Source organism: Amia ocellicauda, chromosome 12 (genome assembly GCF_036373705.1).
Source record: "Amia ocellicauda isolate fAmiCal2 chromosome 12, fAmiCal2.hap1, whole genome shotgun sequence".
Lineage (NCBI taxonomy): Eukaryota > Metazoa > Chordata > Actinopteri > Amiiformes > Amiidae > Amia > Amia ocellicauda.
The window spans coordinates 17,892,348-17,910,171 of record NC_089861.1 but is presented as its reverse complement, the minus strand read 5'-3'; the positions used below and the strand labels follow the sequence as shown (position 1 = coordinate 17,910,171).

The 17,824-nt window shown below is 42.5% G+C and overlaps 1 protein-coding gene across 5 annotated transcripts; it reads left to right on the top strand.

Moving 5' to 3' along the window:
• The first annotated feature begins 5,102 nt into the window (after positions 1-5,102).
• On the top strand, positions 5,103-17,009 carry LOC136764468 (SLAM family member 5-like). 5 transcript variants are annotated; one of them, XM_066718574.1, is made up of 6 exons: positions 5,103-5,218; positions 13,661-13,966; positions 14,302-14,589; positions 14,758-14,880; positions 15,575-15,675; positions 15,890-17,009. In XM_066718574.1, exons 1-6 carry the CDS (start codon positions 5,167-5,169, stop codon positions 15,983-15,985), a joined length of 966 nt encoding a protein of 321 aa, XP_066574671.1. In that variant the 5' UTR covers positions 5,103-5,166; the 3' UTR covers positions 15,986-17,009. The 5 variants fall into 5 exon arrangements, with proteins under 5 accessions (XP_066574671.1, XP_066574670.1, XP_066574669.1 ...); XM_066718573.1 differs by having other exon boundaries at positions 14,755-14,880; positions 15,893-17,009; XM_066718572.1 differs by having other exon boundaries at positions 14,755-14,880.
• The last annotated feature ends 815 nt before the right edge of the window (positions 17,010-17,824 follow it).

The following is a 17,824-nucleotide window of genomic DNA, read 5'->3' as shown; positions in this document are numbered from 1 at the left end:
CTCAGTTTATGTTGCTCTGCTGGCTTTGAAATCCTTCCCTGCAGAATGAAACCTCAGATGAGAGCAACTCCATGCCAAAACAGAGTCAGAGGTGCAAGTGTGTGAGTGCGCAGTCAGGCTGCTAGCATTGTGGGTCTGCAGCTGTGAGTGTCTGTCGCTCTATCTCTCCCTCCTCTGATTCTCTGTGTATTGGGTTGTGTGTGTGCCAGTGTATTCAGCTATATCTGTGTGTTTGCATACTAATCAGTCTTGAACCCACTGTAATGTTTTGAGATTTTAAACTTAAGTATTTTTAGCACTATGACCAAGAAAATATTAACAATGAGAAGCTTAAACTAGGGATAGAATCTTATATTTTACTGCACTGAGTTTGTAATGCTTTTATCATTATATTATGATGTTCACATTGATTGTAACCACTTAATACAGCACTTGGATATAAACAAACATTACAATATAATGTTATTTGCTCTCTGATTCTTTATTCAGGACTTTAATGAAACTGCAAAGTAAAAAAACTGGAAGTGTTAAAAGTAAATTAATAAAATGAATGATGAATGAAACCAAAGTCTGAGTAACAATAATCCTCTACCTGTGCTTCTTATGACAATTTGTACTTTTTGTGAATTTGCTGTTCTGTTGCACTTTCTGCATTCCTATAACGCTTGCACAGTGTGAATAAATCTGTTTGAGATGGAAAATATGCATTCAGTCTCCCGCTTTATTGGGCTGCCTGCATATAGCGAGGAGTGACCCTGCCAAGGTCACAGGTCACACTGCACTCCTCGGGCCTGGGGTGTCCTGCTGTTGTGAGGGGGAGAGATTGAAAACTGACCAACAGGTGCAAGAATCTGGAGAAATGGGAAAAGAGGTGGAATGGCCTTCCAGGTCCACTCAGGGTGATTCTGAGACACACGGTGACCTGTATCATCTCACACTAGAGTTGTGGGTGGGGTTCGATTGCAGGTCTCCTATAGAATGTGGGCCTGCCACCATGTGGACGAAGTGGGGGATCCAGTTTTGCCTCATTGTAGCCACAATACCAGCACAGGTGGGAACAGAAGTTTTAGCAGATGGTCTTTCTGTCTCGCTTCCCCTCCAACTTTCTCTTGTCTCTCACTGTCACCCTAACTGTTCACACACCTGTCAATCTCACTGTCTCTGACCACAGTGGTAAAAAATAATGGTCTCCATTTCCTTGGGTTTCCGTTTTTCCTGTTGACTTTGTTTTGATCCCTCTGTTTATTTTGTGAACTGTGGAAAGATAATAAAGAGCTCAATCCCTTCTCCCCTTTGCTCCTCACCTCCTCCACTCTGCCCATCTGCTCCTCCTCACTGACATCTCAGACAGGGATCGCTCTGTGATGTGGTTTGAAACTCCTGTTATAACCTTTAGCTCCAGCCTGGCTATTGCCTCGCCCCCCTGATGGTCAGTGCCAGAGAAATGTATCAAAGGGGATTTACACAGCCTGGGGGGGCCACACACAGCGATGATGATAACAGTGATCATAGCAACAGTAATGGAATGTGTGTGGAGACCTGGGAGTTCATTTGAGAGATGTGAGAGTGAGACAGAATGACACACAGACAGAGATGGAGAGGAGGGGGAGACATCATTCTTTCTCTCTCGCACCTCTCTGTCTCCCTCATCCAGCCCACTCTCTCTCCACCACTCTCTACTACATTGTCCCTCCCTCTATCTGTATATATCTCTACCCCCCCCGCCTATCTCCACCTCTCCCAGCAATGTAGTGCAGTGTTACAGTTCAGTGTGGGATGATTCCTGACTCACTCACTGCTGCCTGTGTGTGCGTGTGTGTGTTTCGATCTGTTTGTGTCCTGTGTTTTTTCTGTGCAGGTGAGCTCCAGACGATGTCCTCTCTGCACACTCTGACCCTGACACTGCTCCTCACCGCAGGTAAGAACACAGCCAGTCTGCAGCAGAGTGTGGGACGACGGGCAGCTTCAGTCTCTCTCTCTCTCTCTCTCTCAAATTCAAATTCAAATTCAAAACAAGCTTTATAATAATAATAATAATATTTCAACTATCAAATGTTAGATTCACTTGTCAATAGTGGCCATCTTTAACGAATAGTTGAATTTTTGAATATTCGGTCTCATCCTATATATTAAATAACTAGTGAAATTGTATAAATGGAAAGAGAGCGTTACTGTATCTTCTGTAACTACGTTGATTCAGGCTCATCCGTACTAGATGGAGTAAGAATAGGTTCATGCATTGAGAGATTCCAATTTGAATTGACAATTAAAATTGTGAAAATTGAAATGAAAAGAAGTTTTGAAGTATATTAATCTGGTAAATGTTAGGGCTTTCAAAAAAATGGTAATATTAATATGAACGTGTGGTACATGGGCAGGGGCGGAGGGGGGCGCGAACTGTGACCCAAATGTTTTTGGGGGGCACCACCCAGAAAGTTTCAGAACCATTGTGCTAGTCCACCAATCAAGACGGGGGCATCCAACATAAATTCTGCCTAGGGCCTCCAAATGTCTAGAACCGGCCCTGCCAGTGGTACTTATTTACTGAATTGTCTTTATTGATGCATGTTGTATTTTTTTTTTTACTTAACAAAATAAGAAATGCATAACCAGAGCTGTGATGGCCTGATGTCCTGTCCTGTCCCCTGCCCTGTGCCCTGTGCAGCTGGATTGGACTCACTGTGACCCCATGCTGGATGAAGTGGTTATTCATAATGGAAAATTGTTTTATACCAGTTTTATACATATTGTTTTTATTTAATAATGTTAAAATACCATCTAGTAGGTAACACTAATTTACGTTATAAATATGAAGATGCATCATACATATGAAGCTACATTTAAATGCATTATATACACAGTAGGTATACAAATATATGTTTATAATATGATTAGTCTAAAGCTAGGCTAAACTCTGTTATAAATGTCTAAGAAACAGTGGAATTGAGAGTAATTATCCTAACATGCAAACAGTTCTGTTTCTCAGCCTGAATCATATGAGGACAGTATCCTCCTTAGTCCAGGTATTGACACTTTCATGAGTGGTAGAATATTGTACCAGTATTTTATTGGTAAGTTTAGTGCTATGATGGAGTATATATGCATGTATTTATTTCCACTGTGCACTGGGTCAAGTCTCCTCAGTTTGCACAATAGTCGCATTTCTCAGTTCACGGAAAATGCACACAAAATTAAAATCAGATTTTTCACTAAAAAAGTACTAGTGAACCCAAGTGAGGGGAGATGGTGAAACCAAGGAACAGGCAGAAGGTCAAGTGCCGATAATCATGGGTAGGCAATCCCAAAGTCAAAGTCACAAGCAGGAGGTCAGAACACAGGCGAACAGGAACAACATGGGGGATCCAAGAGACGGTATCGAGAAGACTGGCAGGGGAACACAGGTCTGTAATCGCTTACAAAAAAAAAAAAAAAAAAAGGCTTGGACTGTCCCACAGGAGGCATACAAGACTTCTCACTGAGGCAGGAAACAAATGGGCTTATATACAGAGAGCTGATGATCAGGGAAACGAGAGGCAGGTGAGGTAATTGTTCAATGAGAGACGGATGATAATTCAATAATCAGGCAGAGAGCCAAGGAAAGAACACCAAAACTAAGGCAAGGACAACATCTGGCGGTGAACTTGGGAAAGGCAGAATTGCTGCATTGAGGTCTAATTCTTGAAAGAAAGAATAAACACTTTTGATAAATAATGTATCCTCAAACAGCATTTCAATTACTGAAGCTTTGGGGTGGATGTTAAAAACTGCAATCAAAGAAAGGGCACAGCGCCATATAGCTGTGCTGTACACTCGTCAACATCACATTAAGTGAAACAAACCTAAAGGAAACAATCTCAATACAGTCATGTAAATCAAGTATTCTATATGAACACTACCAAAAATTCAATGTAAAACCATGCTAAACAGCCAAATAAATACACACTTCCTCTATTGTATATTGATTCAAGTTTGTATCTCTCATACCTTAGCTGTGGAATTTCTCTACAGCTTCCTGAACACCTCCAGTCAAGGAATTTTCAAATGTCCCACATCACCAGGGGAGCCATAGGGGGGTGACATGTTAATAGTTTTCCAAATCTTCTTACAGATTGTGATAGATCAGAAACATTAATGACAAGACTTGGATGTTTCAATAAATATTAAAGGCATGGATATCATATTAAGGGCTTAACATTATATTATTATTTTTTTGTCATTTAGCTGACACTCTTATCCAGGGCAACTTACATTTGTACCCATTTATACAGCTGGGCATTTTACTGGAGCAATCTAAGTGAAGTACCTTGCTCAAGTGTACAACAGCACTGCACCATCCAGGATTTGAACCCACAACCTTCCGGTCTTGAGTCCAGAGCCCTAACCTAACTACTCCACAGTGCTGCCTGATTATAATAATGCTTTCAAAATTACTTTGAACATCCAATATTTTGTATTTCAGTCTGCTCTATCAGTGAAGAATCCAAATAGGCAGAGATTTACTGTTTCTCTCCATTCCCAGATAACAACTGACTGACTGACTGACTGACTTTAATTTTGATTCTGTTCGCTTAGTCGCATCTTCTCCCCCACAGCTCGTGTAGCCACGCTTACAATTAATTTAATGAATCCCGCCACCAGGTGCCGCTGCTGCACCATCTCAGCTGATGCGCCTGACCGGTCCGGTGAGCTCTGTTCAATCCAGCCTTGCATTCATCTTGCTCACAAAGCTACTGTGCAGAGATCTTATAGCACTGTTATTAAAGAGACACAAGAATCACCTGTGAGATTAGCATTACCGTTTCTTGATACATTTTACCCTTGAAAAGCTGCGCTCCCCATTAGCAACAGTAACTGGGGGACTCAACACAATTCGTCAACACTATTAAATTATAAATCAGCCTATAGGAAAATGTTGAATACACACAAAACCACTAATAGTAAGTAACAAATTAGTAGACTATGCGTAGGGGTTATTATTATTACTGTATAATTTAGTCCATGTAATTTCAGAATTTTCAGTAAATTGCAGGATTTGCAGGTTAAAATGGTCATTTCGCCTATTGTGTGGTCCCCCCGGGTTCTCTCTCTCTCTCTCTCTCTCTCTCTCTCTCTCTCTCTCTCTCTCACTGACACACCTGCTCTCACTCAGAGATCCGGGAGCGCAGGATGGGCTGCCGGCGGGGCGGACAGTGTCTCCTCACAGCGCTGTGTCTCTGGGGTAAGACCGCTACATTTCCAACCCTTGTCGAGTGTGTGGCGCAATAAGACGCGGGTTCAGCTCTCCTGGACTGCGGGCAGAGGCTGTCTGTCCCCGGGGCGCCTCGGGTTCAGAGCCGGCGAGGTGTGTGTGCGGAGCGGGGCCGGTGCTGCTGAACATCACAGACCTGCTGCTTTAGTTCTGCTTTGCAGGTGCGCAATGCAATAGATGCTGGAATCATTTCTAAAATTATTTCTATCTAATGATGATAACAATAAGCACATGAACTAGGTGAACAATGCATACATGTCCTCCTAGTTACACTACGCCAGTTTTCTCAGCGGCTGCAGGACTGCTTAACATTAGGTTGACTTTATATTGTACTAGTTTGATCGTTTTCAATTACTAAACTTTCGCTGTTAGTGACATTAAAATACTTCTCGCCTGGCCATATTCGCTTTATATAGTATATTCATGATTATTACTACTGCACTATCGGGGGTCCATACCACTAGCCTATTATAAACCTTACTCCGTATATAAGCTATTATAATTTATTATATAATGAATTATATTTGAATTAGTATGATTTCTTTTTAACTACTACTTTGGTAATAATACAAATGTAACTTGTTTTATTTTGGTGTGTTTGGGTGCTTTCCACCGGGGCCAAACATTTTACATAGGAATCCCGATGTAATATATGCTTATTGAAATAAAATATTAAGACGAATTAATGGGAACGACTCTGGACGGAAGCTACACATGTGAGTCTGAAAGAAGTAGTAGACAATAGAGGGGGGAGATTAGGTGTTGGTTCGGTGTTTGGGGGGTTCAGTACAGACTGACTGGACAGTATAGTACTGTGTTAACACTCACTGACTGGACACTACAGTACTGTACTAGAAGGGGTTTACTTACTCACAGTTGTGTTTTCCACAATGCGACAAATTCTAAAAAAACGACAGTTTCCAAATTTCCATATCATTGCCAATGCAAAGGGAGACGGGAGAGATTCATCAAACATTTCAGGTGCAACGAGTCACGCCCAGTGGAAGCGGTCCTGGATGGGCTGTGGCGATGGCACAATTGTAGCCCTCACAGCATATGAACTTATAAATGCTGCTATGGAGGAAAATGTGTGACAACATTTAAAAAATAATAAGCACATATTATACGAAATAAATAAATAGATACATAATTAGATTAATACATTTCGATTTGCCTTCTTTATTCATGTGTATATTTATTTCGTATTATATGTATTTATTTATTTTGGCACACATTATCCTCCATAATCAACAGCATAATCAGGTTCAGAAAAGGCAAATCTGTCCAAGAATCTTTAAGCAAAGAATGCCTTTCCTTAACTCGCCCAAAGATGAGGTTAAAAACATTCAGCCTGGATAGAGTTGCAATATTGATCTGTGAGGATCTGATGGGAGATCTGGAAAGCCAGACAACTAGTTCTTATGCCAGACCGGTGCACATTAAAGTCAAAATGGTGCTGGGAATTTACACTACTGAATTGTCCCAGAGACTGGGTGGGGTGAGTCAGCCAACAATGTCGGGCTGCTTCATCAAATGACAGGAGCTTTGGTGACACGGGCAGACAATTACATTTTATTCCCGGGAGCACAGCAACAGCATCAACAAAACAAGGACACATTTTCATGATTGGATCATTCCCTTCAGTGTTAGTTTTTTTCTGGATGTCACATCATTTTCTGCCTTCCTGGAGGACTGAAGAAGCCCCCTCACTTTGCAACCCTGCAGAAATAGCTGAACTTTGCCCTCCTGACTGCTGTTCAGCTGTGGTGGACTAAAAAGATAAATGGCAACAATAAATGATATGTGTATAGTTGTAGTTGGAAGTATGCACACCCTCTTTTTGTAACAATCTGAGGAAAATTGTGTTCAACACACTTAAAAGACTTGTTACCGTTGTGTATAGTTTAACAGAGAACCACTTACACTTCATACAATAGTAAATTACTTTTGGCAAATTATGTATGAATACTACTACTAATATTACTACAACTACTCTATACACACTTACACCAGAGTTTAATATGGGAAAATAAATGTTAGTTATTCCAATGTTTTTTTTTTTTTCTTCCTGAAGTATCGCAACAATTTGACATTGTATAACAGGGGCCTAAATAACATATACCCTAACTTAAATTAAACATTTCAACCATCTTCAAAGACACGGATATAGTAAAATAGTAAATCTGTTATATTTGTGGTTCAGTAAACATCAGCATCATATTTTAACCTTGCAGATTGTTGCAAAAAACTTTACCGGTATTGTTGTAGGCCTACCTTGGAATTGATTCATGCTTCACTATTGGTTTAGTGCAGTTTGCTTTGGTTTGGTTTGCTCCCTTTGTCTTGGGATTGTCCTGACTCGTATGCACTCCATAGGTTGTCCCTTTTTTTTTTTTTAATGTATGGAAAATGGACAGAAATGGCTTTAGGACAGTCAGATTTTCAAACTGCAAGTTGTAAACAAGGAATTGTCACACAGAAGTCCTTGAACAGTTCTAAATACCGACACTTTGATTCATAGAGCCAATTAACACTGACTGGACACTACAGTACAGTAACACTGCACTGAGAGAGGAGTGAGGTGTTGTTCCAGAGAATGGTGCCCACTAGTCTGGTACACTTGGGGGGAGTAGCAGACTTCTTTGATCTGCTCTGAAATGCACTATCCATATAATAGTAATAATGGACACTAGAAATTTGCCAGAAGCATAGCAGAATATAACTTGTCTGTGATATTGTACTTTTACTACATCTCCCTACAGGAACTCATTATATCAAAAATTCTCATGAATCAATTTTAAAATGAGAAGAAGAATCATCATCATCATCAAGAATTTGAATGTTTGTCTTAAATGTTCATTTGTTATAATTGTAATGTCTGCAGTTAAGCATTCCTTAAAGTCAGTAGGCCTATTTTTTTAATTGTCATTTCATAAATATAAAATGCCTGCCAATGTAATACTTAAACAATACTAAAACATATAGCAACCTCGAATGAATGGCATATGGTTATGTTAAGACACAAACCATAAACTAATCTGCTTCTCTGTAACAAATAACATGACCACAGGCATCACTGTGGAGTAGTGGTTAGGGCTCTGGACTCATAACGGGAAGGTTGTGGGCAGTGCTGTTGTACCCTTGAGCATGGTCGGCCTCACTGTCGCCCTGTAAGTGAAGGACACAGAGATCACAGACCCAGAAAAGTGTGAAGAGAAAAAACTATACACAGAAACAGAGAGGAGATCAAAAAATAAATCAACTGAGACTCCACTGATTTCAAAAGGTGGGATTTACTGTGATAGTAACAAATGTAACATTTAATCAAATTATTGATATCAACAGTTGAATATTTTATATAAAAAATGTAATTGCAAAAATTCAATATCTTAAATGTAAATATTGGTAGCACTTGTTTTAATATATTCAATATCAACAATTCAAAATTATATTTCTGATATCAACAATGTGACAATTGTTGAATTCGCTCATTTGATTACATGTAAAAATCCACTGTAGCCAAAAAGTACATTTAATTAGAAGTTTTAATTGTTTAATTTCTAATTAGAGCTGAGGGGACAAATGTAGAAAGGTTGCTTTTTGTTGTAGAAAGGATGTGTATTCTACATTTTCAAGCAACTTTGTTGCAACATTTTCAAATGAGTTTTCATTTTGTAGAAGCAAACCTATGTAATTATTTAACCAATCAAAGTTATGACAACGGTCATGTGACTATAGCTTTGCACCAAGAAGATAGGAATAAAATGGCCATAAAAAAAAAAAAGCTGAAACAGGTTTGGGACACTGTCAGGACTAGGAGACCATTCATCCTTGATAATTCTTCGATGGATATATGTTTTTGTATTGGATATTTGTACTTACAAATAGAGGACAGTCAACAAGAATTAAAGGTTTTTTTAATTTTAATGTGATTAAAGGTGATTTGTTGTGGAATTTGTTTGACAGTAGCCTAACTTAAATTAATTTAAAAACCTGATTTAACACCTGATTCAGTGTTGCTAATATTATTTTGGAATATTTTAATTATTATGTTGAACTGACACTGATTGGAAATGTAATTATGTATTAAGGTTAACTGAGCCGCTTTACCACTGATCGTAAAGCTGGGATTTGTATTGGCACATTCATTTTAAACACCAACTGCACAAGAAACAACAGACATATTTATTGCATGTTATATCTATGGAAAGTAAACTATAATTTACTCAAACTATAAAATGTATATTAACTTCCCACATTGTACTGTTGATTTTGTGAAAAGTAGTTGTATATCCTGGTAGAACACATGTTGTGCAACAATAACTTATTCATTGCCTTGTTTACTGATGGTACTGTAAAAAACATGGAATAGACACATTTAAACTTCTTCCTATTTACAGTTAGGTTCATTGACACGTTTATTTTCACAATAATGTTCATAATAATAAATGATTATAGCCTAAAAAAAAAAAAGAAGAATATTGATAATACATATTAAATATTTAATTGTTAATAATATAATGTCTACCCTTAAACATTCTATCTACATTCTCTACAAAATGCAGAATGGTGTCCCTGGAAAATTGTCAAAATGTGGAAGCAACATGTTTGAGTCTATATTTTCTAGCATAATGCAGCCTGGGGTGCCCTCAGCATATGGCTTTCATCGCGGGGGTGTGGCTTTGCGTTGTGCCATTGTGAGAGTAGAGCTGTTTCCAGTGAAGCCTACACACTCCTACAGTGGAAACACACATGCGTGCACAAACACAGGGTCAGCCACTGGAAACTCAAACACGCACACACAGGCATACTCAGAGACACAGACAGACGCACAGATGTGCTCTCACACACACTCACACCCTGTCGCAGAGGTGTGACACTGTGGCGGCCAGGTGTCTGTCAGTTTCCAGGGCTCCGTTCACACTGGTGTGGTGCTGCAGCAGTGTGAGAGTCGGGCCCGCTCTCGGTGTGTCTGCACGCTCTGCTCTACCACTGCGCTCGGCCCAGTAACCACTTCACTTCAGTGCATTTAGCATTTGTTTTTATTTCTTATTCTGTGTTGCAAAACTGTGACCACTTTTTACAGCAGCACGACCGCAGTGAACACACAATACACCAAGCACTCCACTGCTGAGTTAGATTACACACAAGATGCTTTTGGTTATTACTTCCGTTTTATTGTAAATGAACAATAAAAATAGGTTCTGGTTGTCAGAGGAGTTTATGGTTTGTTTGCTCATTCTCGCCCTGAAAGCGTCCCTGCTGTTCCCATTCTGTTCATATCTATATTACAAAAATAGGAACTGTGCTGTTCTGCTTTTGAATTAATATTTACAGTATTTACAGTATATATTTACAGAGTTTTATGGAGGCTTTCTTGTGAATAGAGAACTGTTAAACCAACTGTCACCAGATCAATATTTACCAACAGGGAGAGGGAGATAGAGAGGGAAGAGTGATAATTGCTCTGTTGTCATGTAGTTTAACTGTTTATTTTGTGTGGGGGAGGAGTGGGGTCGTTACCTTTCAGTGCTGTGGCAAAATATGTCATTTGTTCCTGCCAGTACAAAAAAAAAGGGATTTGTGAGAAAGAGAGAGCAGGAGAGGCTGAGACAGAAACAGACAGATGGCTTGTCTCTGTGTGGCTTCCCCTGTGTTTTGCATATTCTCATTTGACTTGGAAAGGACCTAAATGCAAATTCTGTTCTTTACGGTGGGAAAATTCCAGAGGCAGCTTAATTCCTGTTTTTCTTTCATTCTCTCTGTTCTCTTCTTCAGCTTCTTCTTTGAATTGCTCAGTCCTGTCCATCTCTCCCTCCACCATCTCATTCTCTCTTACAAACCTGTTACACAACAGGAATAACCTAATGGGCTATAATTCACTTAAAGGAACATATTGGTTTTAGAATCACAGTAACATTCTCTCTCTGTCTCTCTCCCTTTATACTGTTTACATTCCTATATACATTATTAGAGAATGACAGAGAGAAACAGAGTTTAGGGAGTCAGACACAGAGAGAGAAAGGGAGACACAGCTCTTTCAGTCAGCCGCTCTCCCCTGGGCCCTGTGGCCTCTGCTCTATTGCTGTGATCTCTCCACTCTTGAGAAACTTCCTCTCAGTAAAACTAAGCCCTGATAGACCCGTGACCTTTCTGGATCAGTCTCACTTCTGAGTTTCAATTATGCTTTTCAGGACAGAGAACAGCTATACTAACAGCACAGCCCCCTATTGTAACAGCACTATTCTACTGCACTGTTACTACAGCCCCCTATTGTAACAGCACTATTCTACTGCACTGTTACTACAGCCCCCTATTGTAACAGCACTATTCTACTGTACTGTTACTACAGCCCCCTATTGTAACAGCACTATTCTACTATACTGTTACTATAGCCCCCTATTGTAACAGCACTATTCTACTGTACTGTTACTACAGCCCTTTAACAAGGCTGTGCTGAATTCATTACTCTCTGTAGATTCACTCATAAGCAGCTCAGGGCACAAGCCTGACTGTTTTTCCAGCCCTGGGGTTGTGTGCATCACTGTGCTGTGTGGTGTAGTGTAGTGTTGTCTGAACCAGTGCACAGGAACAGCTGCAGTGTCTATGTGGGTCCTCGGGGGCCTGGCTGTTTAAGTGTGCTGTACAGTGTGCTCTTCACTGGCAGGGCTCAAAGACATCGGCCAATGCAGGAAACCATTGTGGGCACCTGTCTCTCGCCGGCCCTTCAATCTTAAAGACCAAACAACAATGCCCAAGCGTACACACACACTCTCATACTCACACACACTCACGTATACATGCATACATACACACGCATGCAGCACATACAGACACAGAACAAACTTATAAATACAACAGACTAATACAACACATACAGACTCTCATTCACTTATACAAACACAATCACACAAAGACACACACATACACAGCACATACAGACTTTCACAGACTCATACTCAGAGCTGTGGTCTGCCTAACAGTTCTGTTATTTCCTGTTTTTTTTTCCGATGACAAGATGCAAATATGTTCTGTGTCAGAGTGAGGCCTCGGCTAAGCAATACACACCTTAACACCTGCTGTACAGTACAGTACTGTGTCTCTGCAGGACCAGGGCTGATACTCTGCTGTACTGGACTGTGTCTCTGCAGGACCAGGGCTGATACTCTGCTGTACTGGACTGTGTCTCTGCAGGACCAGGGCTGAGACCCTGCTGTACTGGACTGTAGCTCAGAGGCTGCTGAGTAATCATAGTACACATACACACACGCACACACACACACAACAATAACTGAAGGATATGTGGCAGGAAGTGTGCTGGCGCTATGTGCACGGCTGGCTCTTGCAGGATGCCTACGCCTCTCAGCCTCTTACCAGCGCTGCTCAGTCACTGCACTGAAACCACTAGCGAGAGGGAGAGAGAGAGAGAGAGAGAGAGAGAGAGTGAGAGAGCAGGATGACATGAATTAAGGCTCACTGACTGACAAAGTGTGTTGGGGGGGATGCTATAGGCACTGTAGAAGCAGTTTCTGTGGTTTTGGTGCAGATTGACACCTATAGACAGCGAATACAATAGACACTGCACACCTCCACACCTCCACACCACAATACAACACCATCGCACACACACAGTGATACAGCAGTATTAGTAATAATAATAACAAAATAATTAGTGCTGTTACAATAGGGGGCTGTAGTAACAGTACAGTAGAATAGTGCTGTTCCAATAGGAGGCTGTAGTAACAGTACAGTAGAATAGTGCTGTTACAATAGGGGGCTGTAGTAACAGTGCAGTAGAATAGTGCTGTTACAATAGGGGGCTGTAGTAACAGTACAGTAGAATAGTGCTGTTACAATAGGGGGCTGTAGTAACAGTGCAGTAGAATAGTGCTGTTACAATAGGGGGCTGTAGTAGCAGTGCATTAGAATAGTGCTGTTACAATAGGGGGCTGTAGTAGCAGTGCATTAGAATAGTGCTGTTACAATAGGGGGCTGTGTAGTAGCAGTGCATTAGAATACAATTTATCTGTTATACAGTACCACAGTTTTCACTATCCTGTAAGCAGTGTTGCACTTCAAGGACATCCTGTCACTTATGCAGTGCTGATGTCTGAGAGATTCTGCTGAGCTCCTGTATTTCTGCTGTTTCCATTGCCCTGCAGCATTCCAGGGTGTTTGCACTGAAAACACACACTGCTGTTCCCACACACAGCTGTATTTATGTGTATTTTTCTAACATTAGAGATACTATCTCACTGACCTTGGTGATAAAGGAAAAACCCAAACTGGAGCCAGCGCTGTGTGGACTATATTATAGTGTAGTGTAGTGTAGTATAATATAGTATAGTATAGGGCCCAGTCTGAAGCCAGTTAGACAGAGTAATGGATGCTTTTCTTCTCTCCCCTGTACAGGGCTGTGTCCATCCCCTATCCAGTCTGAGGAGAAGCTGAAGGGCACTGTGGGAATGGTGATCACATTTCCAACCCCAGTGTTGAAGGATGGGAGCTTGCAGTACAAAGGCATTGGCTCTATTGCAAGAGTGTTCAGTGGGCAGAGCAGGACTGACTATGTGGAGCGTTTCAAAGGCAGAGTGACCTGGGACAACAGCACTGGACTCTTCAGCATCACACATCTGGATATGAGTGACACTGGCGAGTACACTGTGGAGATCAATGAGGGAAATAATCAACTTAAACATTTCCCGCTGACAGTGTACGGTGAGTGTCTGTGTAGCTTTATGCACCATGTCTCCTGATTCGTCCTCTGCTTCCACTTGTTCCTGGCTGTTATGTGTCTGTGTTGTACAGCCAGTATCTCCAGTGTCTGCATGGCTGTGTCTCTCTCTGTGGTATCCCTGCTGTGCACTGCCTGCCTGTATGTGTCTGTGTGTGTGTTTGTCTATATTGGGTTGTGCTTGATCAGTGGCCAGTCCTGCGTAGATCTACTGGATCATCTACACTGTTTAACTCCTCTCCCCATCATTGTCTGTGTTGTCCTTTTCTCCTCCTGTCCCCTGCATTGATTATGTAATTCTCTCTCTCTCCTTCCGCAGACCGTGTGTCCAAGCCACAGGTGAATAACTCCCAAACACGAACAGAGTCTGACATGCAGACCTGCACCCTGCTGTGCTCTGTGGCCAATGGGATAGAGGTGACCCTGTCCTGGTACAGAGAGGGGGAGGAGAAGCCCTTGAACCATAGCAGCTCCCCTGATCTCAGCACCCCCCTGACTCTCCCTCTGGAGACAGAAGGACTCTTTCATTCCTACAGCTGTGTGGCCACCAACCCCGTCAGCAATGAAACAGTGAGAGCGACAGCTGGACAGTACTGCCAGAACACAGGTGTGGATCTGCCATTCTAGTACTGTGGCTGAAATGACTGGGTGTATGATTGAGTGTGTGTGTCTGCTTGTGAGTCAGTGCTGTTGTTTCCAGTCAGTCAGTGTGTATATGTATGGAAACCACATTGTGTCATTGCTCTGTCTTTGTACCGATGTCTCTCTCTAGCAGCTGCACACGACACATCCAGGAGATATAACATAGTCTACGCTGTGGTGTTCAGCACGGCCGGAGTCCTGCTTGTCATTGGGCTGATCACGTATCTGAGGAGGCGCAGACACAGGCACAGAGAAGGCAGGTATATGTCCCAGTGACTCGGAGTCGACTGCTCACAGGCCCAACTCCACACAACACAACAGTACAGCAGCTCTGACACAGCACACTGAAGAGAGACAGAGGGAGAGGGTGGGAGAGAGAGAGACACAGAGATGGAGAGAGAGATGCAGAGACAGACAGAGACACAGAGAGACACAGAGATGGAGAGACATACGCAGAGTAAGAGAGGGACCAGATACAGAGAGAGATCAGACACAGGGAAGGAAAGTGACGGCAGTCAAAGAGATTGGTGCCCAGTTATGCTACTAATACAGCATGGAGCATACCCCCAGCAGAGACCGCACCTTCTGCAGTCCTCAGGCAGTCTGTCAGTGTGCTGGTGTGGGTGTGGACTGACAGACCGACAGGCAGGCAGACAGACAGACAGACAAGATGCACTAACTTAGGGTTCCCTAGACAGCAGCAGTAACTGCCTGGTTACTGATTAGCTCCAGGAGTCTCAGACACCACTAATTACCAAGAGCTCAGCAGGGCTTAACGAGGGGAAGACAAGACTGTACTTGTGTTAGTGGCAACAGCAGTGTGGCAGTCAGTCCATCAGTGTGTCAGTCGGTGTGTTGGTGTATCGGTGTGTCAGTGTTTCATTTGGTTCATCATTGTGTAAGTCTCAGCACAGTGCAGTGACCGCTCCCTCTCCTGTGTGTTGCTGTAGGTCCCCCCTCTTCTCTGGGGTCGACAGTTACAGAGCCCCTGTACACCGAGGTCAGCCACCGGCACCGCAACACTGAGAGACTGACACAGGGTAGCCAGCAGGTTAGTGACACACTGACACAGTCTGTGTATTAGTCATTCAGGCACAACAAGGCCACATTTCAGATAATCTGGCAACAGTAAAATGCATCTCTCTCTCTTTCTCTTTCCCTTCCCACTTGTTCCTGCCGTTTCATTCTTTCTTCTTTCTCTCTTCTTGGCCCCATCCCTCTCTCTTCCACTCTCCCATCTCTCTCTCTCCCTCTCCGTCTCTCAGCAGGATTTATCAGAACTGGTTCCCAGTGGCCACCCAGACACTCCGCTCACCACCGTCTATGATGAGATCCGGCCCAGAGAGCAGGGGGAGTGCTGACAGAGGGAAAGAGAGAGGTGGGAAGAGAGACAGACATACACACAGTGAAAGGGAGAGAGTGAGATGGAAAGAGGGACAGCTTTGAGACCAATGATGCAACAATGGCCCTAGTTCCTGGCTGTGAGGCCTGTGCCTGCCTCCATCCCTGCGCTGAGCCGCTGACACAAATGTGGTGTGAGTGTGGGCAGGCTGGGGCGACCTCTGCTGGTGTATCTGGAACTGCAGCTGTGGTTGTCAGTCAGCTGGTAGGTCAAGGTGTGGCTCAGTAGCTGCCTCTGTTGGCACGAGTGCTGCAGGTCCAGGCTTGGAGTCGAGTGGCTGCAAATCCCAGTGTAAAGAATCTTTGGCTGTCGCAAAAGGTTTAGTTTTTAGTTTTAATTTTAAATTTAATTTAATTTAATTGGGGGGGGGGGGTGGGGGGCAGTGGGACTAGAGTCTGAAAATGTTGCAAATTACTTTCAGGTCACACACATAGCTGTCTCACGTCCCCCTTCCTGATAACCCTTCTCGTTCTCACCTAATAGCAACATAGTAAATCAGACATATATATATTATATACACACACATATATATTTTGTATTTTAAATTATGTGATTGGATGTGATTATATTGTGTCAATATCAAAGTGATGCAGAGGTAGCACCCTTTGTAAATGCACACCTGTGTTTTTATTGATGGCTGTGTATTTTTGTATTTGCTCTGTCACGGGTTCACTGCTGGCTGGTAAAGCCTATCGCACCTCAGAAGACAGTGAGACTGGATTGCTGCAGGGGACGCAGCGTCATGTCAGCACCTGTGTGTGTTAATGGAGGGGGGAATGGGATTCAGGTTGAAATGTATCATTTCCATTAGGAAATTTTTCCCAGCTCCTCCACCCGCCCTTCCTTGAAAGCCCCCGACCAACAATCTTCCTGTTCTTCTCTCTGTCCCACATCTGATAATATCCCGCTGAGAATCTCTCCCCACTGTTGATTTGTTCAATATATTCCTGGTAATTGTAATAAATAACTAAATTGCACTAAAATGAGTGTCAACGATGGCTCATATTTCTTCACTCAGTCATACAATCGATTAAAATCGAATTGAATCATCCTATAAATCTCTGAAAAACACAATTCTGCCTGATTGTTTTCTTCCCACCCCAATGACAAAGTAATTGAACATGCCTGTAAATTACGTGATGTAGCCCATAGCTGACACACAGGGGGCTGTGTAAATTAAACATTTAATATATTGTCTGAGCTACTGTTTGTTACTCCTCTCAGTATTGTACTGTGCAGGACAAGGTGGCTGTGTGTTTGTCTCATTGGACTGGCCGAGATTTGGAGTGGCTGCTTTTCTGCCTCTGGAGCTGGCAAGACCCCATCGGAGGTGAAGGCCCTGAGCAACTGGTCATGATCAGTTTCACAGAAAGTCCTGGGGACGTCAGTGAAGGCAGCATGCACATCTAACACATCTACAGTCGACAGCACTTCACCAGCCTCCAGTTACAAAAAAGCAGAAACTGGGGACCTTATTTAATTTTTTACACAGCTATGCTGAATACTTTGAATTGAAGGACTTATTTCCTTTGACAGGGTGTGCTGAAGGATCCCCTCCTGTGCTCCACCCACACAGCTCAGTGGCCATATTTGCCTGTATTTTGTGGGCCCCAAGGTTTAACTTTTCTGTGGTACAGCACAAGTGCTCAGCTTTTTCCTCTGCTCTAGGGCGGCACCTATTCCTCAAACTGTAATGGACTACGCGTCCAGACCGGGCCCAGTGCATCATGGCAGAAAGAGTCAAAATCCACACAGGGATGTTGTCAGCTCTGGAAGCCTACCTGCCACTGACTGGGCA

What these genes read in the sequence shown, in the direction of transcription:
- LOC136764468 (XM_066718572.1), top strand. Translation starts at nt 5,167, where the DNA reads ATGGGCTGCCGGCGGGGCGGACAGTGTCTCCTCACAGCGCTGTGTCTC. An exon ending in ACAGTACTGCCAGAACACAG is followed by an intron (nt 14,590 to 14,754) that starts GTGTGGATCTGC and finishes GTCTCTCTCTAG; the next exon opens with CAGCTGCACACGACACATCC. An exon ending in CAGACACAGGCACAGAGAAG is followed by an intron (nt 14,881 to 15,574) that starts GCAGGTATATGT and finishes GTGTTGCTGTAG; the next exon opens with GTCCCCCCTCTTCTCTGGGG.